Raw genomic sequence first — 7,157 nt, 5'->3', positions numbered from 1 at the left:
TCAATGGAAGCCTTGCATGGAATTTTTTAGCCTTCTACATCCCCCCTCACAAACATTGATGGTTTGTCTTTTCCCCTCTACAAGAAGTTCATGAATTTGAAAATAATTTTTTAAATTGTTCACAAATCTAAAAATAGTGGATGCAAAAATAAGAACGAAGAAAAAGAAAAAAAGGCTATAGAAACTCATCACAAAAAACCACCAAGAAACCAGCCAAAAAATGATGAAAGGTTCCGAAACTGATCCAAAAAAGAATGTTGTATCGGCATCACAACCCCATGCTAGAGAGTAGGTGTTCCTTACCACTTAAGCCACTTAATCTGGAACAAGTTTTGGATTTTCGAATTGTTTTCCAATATTGAAATGAATATCAAAATTCTGAAAATGAAAATTTTGTAGACCATGTATTAAAAATTGTTCACCATGTATTAATGAAAGAAAAAGGGAAAGAAAATAAAGAAAAAGAATGAAAAAACCGGATGGGAAAAAACCAACAAACAAAACCCCCAAAAAACATGAAACAACCAGAAAAGAAAAATCGAAAAACAACAAAAAAAATGAATAGAAAAACGAACTTGCTAACGGCAGCACGTGTTCACATACTGGGTCGACCCACCCATGGGCGAAGCCAGTTATGTTTCCGCCCGATCTAACGGATTTACGAGTCTTTTAGTTACAAAAGAAAAGAAACAGTAAATGTTGTTGGGAGAGATGAAGGGAGCAACTAGTTGAAGAGCGCACCTTCAGAAGCTTCCAAATGATCACTTGGACTTGGTGCAGTCTCAGCCGCCACTGGAAGAGCTCTGGGCACTCCATTCAGATATTTTCTTTTTTATTTTTCGTATGCATTTTCAGCTTTTTAGACGGTTTTTTCTGTTTTTTTTGTCTTTTTTTTTCATCGGTCTTAGATTTTGAACGAAACAAAATTTATATTCTTTTTCTTGCAAAAAACGTGTTTTTTTTCTTCCGCAAGAGGCACGGCCGTGCCTCACGGAAACGGGAAAACGCATTTTCATTTTTTTCCTTAGGCGAGAGGCACGACTGTGCCTCTCGGAAATGAGAAAAACACATCAAGATTGTGGTGTTACTTGGGAGCCTCCGTCAAGGGTGTGGAGTTGAACCAAGGAGTTTGTAAGGGCAAGGAGATCGTCTACTTCGTGAAGATCTACCCAAGTGAGGCAAATCCTTCGTGGGCGTTGGCCATGGTGGGATAGACAAAGGTTGCTTCTTGGTGGACCCCTTCGTGGGTGGAGCCCTCCGTGGACTCGTGCAGCCGTTACCCTTCGTGGGTCTCCATCAACGTGGATGTACGATAGCGCCACCTATTGGAACCACGCCAAAAATCTCCGTGTCAACATTCTTTTGCTCTCTCCAAACTCCTCCCATTTACTTTCTTGCAAGTTGCATGCTTTACTTTTCGCTGCTCATATACTCTTTGCATGCTTGCTTGAAATGTGTTGAGATTGCTTGACTAGTGCTAAGTTGCTAAAATCTACCAAAAATTAAAATTAGGAAAAGGTTAAGCTTTTATTTGGTCAAGTAGTCTAACAACCCCCTCCTCTAGATATACTTTTGATCGTATAGGATCATCAGTTCCGGGGACCTGATTGATGGTTTTGCCGTCTTGGCTCGCTTTGTATTCAAGAGACTGCTGCTGGCTGGCTCTTGGTAGCTCTTGGAGTGACTGAAGAAGGATGGATCCTCGTGGTCGTGAAGCTTGAGGCCGTGCTGATGGATGGAGCCGTTGGTTGATCAGATAGTTCTTTTTAGAATTGTTAGTAATAACAAACAATGGTAGCTTGCTTGGTATATTTTGTTGGCAGCTAGCTAGCTCTTAGAGATGAAAATCCTGGTATTGATGACAGAAGGAGGCAAAGCACACAAGTTGTATTTTGCTCATGTACATGTGATATCTCATTTATAATACCATATATAATTGTTATTAACCTCAATCTCCGGCTCCCAACCGCGTTATGCTGCCAAAATTTCTATCTAAATTTTTCGTGACTTGTCAAAATTTTGGCCTTGTTTGTAAGAAAACAAAACTTTGGGCGTTGGCTGCGAAATTCTGGGCTCTTGTTTGTAAGGAAACAAAAGCTCTATGGTGTTGACTGCAAAATGTTGGCATTGACAAAGCTCCTTGTTTTTAAACGAGAAGAGGCGTGCATTCATGCCCGCCTTAATTTTTTTCCTGTATATTTTTTGTTTTTTGCTTTATTTAATCTTTAATGTTTTTGAGTGACTCTTTTTGCTTTAAGTCACAAAAGTTATAAATTTTCTGTGAAATAGGAATTCTATGAAATTTCAAATCCAGAACATATTTTATGAAAATGTGACCAATTTTTGGAAATGCGAACAAAATTTTGAAACTCCAAACATTTTTCCACTTGATTTTCTTTGGAATTTCTGAATAATTTTTAACATTGCGAACAATTTTCGAAAATGTGAACAAAATTGTAAAATTATGAACATTTTAAAAAATGTGAACAAAATTGTAAAATTATGAAATATGAATGTTGAAGTTGGGCTCAAAATAATGAATCGGAGCAACGATTAACAAGGGCCCATTATTTTGTTGAGGATAATTTTGTCCGTATACCGATCTTGTGTGTCTGGTGATCTATTATGTTGTCGTGAGATCTTCACGGCGTGATGACGGATTATAATTTTGTTACCGTGAGAGCTAACTTACAAATGGCCAACTATTTTAAATATCAAAAAGACCCAGGAGCAGCCGCAGAGTCCAGAGGATAATTTTTATTACTGTTTGAAAGACATTTTGTTAATTAAGAGGATGCCAGTTTTATTAATAAGAAAAAGACAATTTCATTTTTAATTGAAATTATAATTTTTTATGAATTTTGCACAGTGGATCAAATAAATCAAAAATTTACACATGGACATTTTTTGTTTTTGTACATGAAAAAAAATAAAGAAAAATGTTCTCCAAAAACATGGCATTTTTTGCGCACTGAAACATCTTCACAGAAAATTGCATACATTTTTTAAGTGTAATTTGTAAGCTATGCAAAAAAAGAAATTCCGGCCCAAAAATGAAAAAGCGGCCCATTTGAAAATACATATTTGTCTTTTCTTTGTACACCACGTGTCAAAGTAGAATGTTGTGAAATTTTGTACACACGTAGTATACATGTGTATATGTGTTTACAAATAAGTGTCAAAGTAGAATGTTGTGAAATTTTGTACACACGTAGTATACATGTGTATATGTGTTTACAAATAAGTTCAACATTTTTTTGGCCTCGTAGAAAATGATTTTTTTGGAAACGGGCAGTTTGGTGCCCGTGCGACACTTGCTGTTTGCACCCCTTCCCACTTCTCTTTCTCTCGGTCCGCATGGCTGGATGGGACTTCTTGGGCTGCCACATGCGCAACAGTTTTTACCAATCTAGCTCCAGCCCAACAATTGTCTTCCTGGCCGAAAAAACAATTGTCTTCCTACATGAACATGGTCCTTTTTAGCTTTACAAAACCAAGATATGTGATGTCGATGATTTACGATGTTGTGCATTCTTTGCTCACCTTATACTAAAGGATGAACATTGTATTGCATGGCTTTTTTTATTTTTTTTGAATAAGTCATCTAGGTAGAGGATCCCCACCTAAGGGTGAACCATAGGTTCAAGTTACAAGAGTCATAAGGTAGAACCGGTGTGTGAGGAGAGGTAGTGCCCCCAAGACAAAGCGTTTGCCTTTTGACTAGGTTCTTTAAACCTATGACTATGAGTCTGGAGTGTGAAATCGTCAATAATGTTGGAGAAAGTAAGGTGAGCGGGGCGAGTGTCGTTGCCGAAGACTTTTGGCGTTTTTTGAGTCCCAAATTTTCCACAAGATGGTGAGGAGGACCCGCCACAAAGTACTTAATTACTGATTTTTTCGTTGTTGTGAAATTACTTAATTACTGATTGCAAAAACAGTGTAAACACTAAGGCAATCTATAGTGAACAAACCCTATTGTGATAGTAATAATAATTAGATAGGGTACCAATACATCAAGCACAAGTTTTCTGATCTACTCCAATTGACAAGCCTTAATGCACACACCATAATCAAGCACGATCCAAACAACCCTAGCTAGTTTTAATCAAATCCGTCTGCATACTCGCTCACCACACATAGGCGTGCATGCATGCCCGCCTGAATTTAAACGAGAAAACTCCTCGCAGTAGCAAGGTAGCACAATTAAGTTTCAGACATTGTCGGAGGTGGTGGAGGAAGGCGGCAGGAGAGGCTGGGTGATGGAGGAGGCGAGCTTGGCGCTCCGGACCTCGCGCTCGGCGCCGCCGGAGGAACCTGCGGACGCGGCGGCCATGACCGCGGCCTCCTTGCCGATGCGCGACCTGTCCTCGCTCTTGCCCCAGAGCACGAGGTAGAGGCCGGTGATGATGAGCGCGGCGCCGATGATCCCGCCGAGGTAGAACTTCTCGCCGAGGGTGAGGGAGGCCATGATGGCGACGACGAGCGTCTGCACGGGCTGGTACACGGCCACGAACACCGGGCCCCCGCGGTCGATGCACCAGATCTGCACTGCGAACGCCACGCCGGACGCGATGAAACCCTGCATGCATATATTACCGTTTTCATTTGACATGTCAGCTGCCACGCCTTACGTCTGCGTAATCATTTGCATATCTCTTGAGAGTCAAAAGCAAGCAGCTTAAGATCTGAGACATGGATCATCATGCCTTCCACTCAGTGACTTGATATATATTTACACTGAATAAAATAATACTATAATTTGCTAAAGGAGTACTGCTAATCGGTGATCCTGACAGAGAGGTGTAAAAGGTTGTTGCATTGCACCACTTTTAATAAATTTGTTTACCTCTAGTCCTTTAGCAAATTATCGTATCATTTGCACCACAGACGGAGAGTAGAAAACAACTAACTCTTAACTGCGAAATTATATAGGGTGCTAATAGAAATGCTTACGGCGTAGAGGATGGTGAAGACTTCGGAGCCGGACTGGAAGACCCATGCGCCGGCGTCCCTCTCGAAGAAGGCGGCGATGATGAGGAACTGGATGACGCCGAAGAAGCAGGTGTAGGAGGTGACCGACAGCCTCGCGGGGTACTTCTTGAGCACGGGAGCCTGCAGCACCAGCCAGCCGGACCACGAGAGGCAGTGGCCGATGAGGTAGACGCACCCCAGCGTCCAGTTCTTGCCCTCCCCGGCCACGGCCGCCAGAAACGGCACCTCCTGCTGCAACGACGGCTTGTCGTCGCCGGTAGGGGCGAAGATGGTGGGGCCTTGGTAGAGCGTGATGACGGACGCGCCTGCGACGCACGCGAGCGTGCCCAGCACCTTGGCGACGCCGTCGCGGCGGTCGAGGCGCACCTTCTCGATGCGGAGCGCGGCGGCCATGCCGAAGGTGATGGCCGGAACGGAGTTCTGGATGGCGGAGGCGAAGGTGGGGGAGGTGTTGTCGAGGCCGAGGAGGTAGAAGCCCTGGTTGGCGGTGATGCCGCAGAGGGCGAGGAAGAAGAAGTGGACGGCGAGGCCGAGGGTGAGCCTGGGTCGGTCCTTCTTCTCGAGGAAGTAGGCGAAGGGGACGAGGAGGAAGAGCGCGATGATGTTGCGGTAGACGGGGAAGACGAGCTTGCTGATCCCCATGTTGAGCGCGAGGCGGGACACGACGTGGAAGCCGGCGTAGCCGAACTGCAGCGCCAGCATCGCCACGTGGAGCTGCGCCTTCTCCGGCATCCCGCAGACCCGGCGAGCATCCACCGCGTCCGCCATGGCTGCACCCTCTCCTCACTTGATCTCTCCCTAGATCGAGATAGAAGCTGCTGCTGGAGCGAGGTGGCGATGAGAGACTAGAGAGAGGAAGGCCTAGGCCAGGGATGAGGTGAGTGAGGAGTGCAACCAGGGGTGTCTAGCTATATAGACGCGCGACATTCCACTTGGACGTCAGTAGGTGAGCATGCTACAGAGAGTGACACTCAGCTAGAGGCAGACAGTGAAGTGAGCCATGGTTGGTCGGAGAAGACCTTGGTGCATGGGCATACGCCGACCGAGCGACCCCTTCATGCATCCCACTCGTATCATGTACTGCCTCAAGATTCCTGAGATCACAGTCGGAAGTATAGTATTTCTCCAGAGCTGTCAATGTCGTAGGTACGATCCACTTTGGTACCTCCCATGGAAATACTCACACACCTTTAGCAAGCTGTAGTTTTGTGCGTGCTGCAAAGTTGAACCACTTGAGTTCTTCACTGGCCAACCAGTACTAAACATCAACCGCTGCTGGCTTTTTCCCCCCGCCGGGAAAACCGGTGTTGGCTTTGTTCAGCTCAACTTTCCAGGCCATGTTTCTCCCAAGCGGAAACTAGCGCACTACCGGTAGGTACCGGCACATCCTTAGCCGTTCCTCTCTACATCAAGATTAGTACTTCTTTTTTCTATAAGATATCAATCTTTTCCTTACATGAATACACATCAATACAAACATGGAGGGGGTCCATAACAACAGTTTTTTGTGTCAGATGAGGAAGGAGAGAAGCGTTGCATGCGCAGAGATTCCCTCTCCAACTAAAGACTTGTATTTTATTTTATTTTTATATCATTTTGAACGGCTCACAAATTTGGTACCGAAATTTTGTTTCTGAAACTTTTTAGTTTTTACATATTTGAATTCTTGGTGAATAGACCGTTAAAAGAAGACCGACCCTGAATATATTTTGGACGAGTTTAAAGTACCGATTTCACAAAGTTCACATATTTTATAATAATATATTTCACTCATTTCAAAAAATATTTCATAATAGCATATTTCACTCATTTAAAAAATCATAATAAGATAGTTTGCTCATTTCAAAATAAATTTCATAATAACAGATTTCGCTCATTCCATATAACATATTTCACAACTTTCATAATAACATATTTAAAACGGATTTCACTTATTCCATGTAACATATTTCACTCATTTCAAAAAGGATATCCTAATAACATACATATTCCAAGATTTCATTAATAACATATTTCACTCACTTCAAAAAGGATATCATTATAACATATTCCACTCATTTCAGAAAAGATTTCGTAAATAACATATTTCACTCATTTCATACTAACATATTTTACTCATTTCAAAAAGGATATCATAATAAAATATTCCACTCATTTCAGAAAAG

At 42.8% G+C, this 7,157-nt stretch overlaps 1 protein-coding gene across 1 annotated transcript; it reads right to left on the bottom strand.

The window, feature by feature from the left end:
- Positions 1 to 3,962: 3,962 nt before the first annotated feature.
- LOC123068232 (protein WALLS ARE THIN 1) lies at positions 3,963 to 5,835 on the bottom strand (the record flags this gene model as incomplete). Its single annotated transcript, XM_044490738.1, is given in 2 exon segments — positions 3,963 to 4,579; positions 4,954 to 5,835. Coding segments are annotated over 2 exon segments (1,176 nt in total). The 3' UTR covers positions 3,963 to 4,210.
- Between the last annotated feature and the right edge of the window lie 1,322 nt (positions 5,836 to 7,157).

Source organism: Triticum aestivum, chromosome 3B (assembly GCF_018294505.1).
Source record: "Triticum aestivum cultivar Chinese Spring chromosome 3B, IWGSC CS RefSeq v2.1, whole genome shotgun sequence".
In the NCBI taxonomy this organism is placed as follows: domain Eukaryota; kingdom Viridiplantae; phylum Streptophyta; class Magnoliopsida; order Poales; family Poaceae; genus Triticum; species Triticum aestivum.
This window is presented reverse-complemented; position numbering and strand designations above follow the sequence as displayed.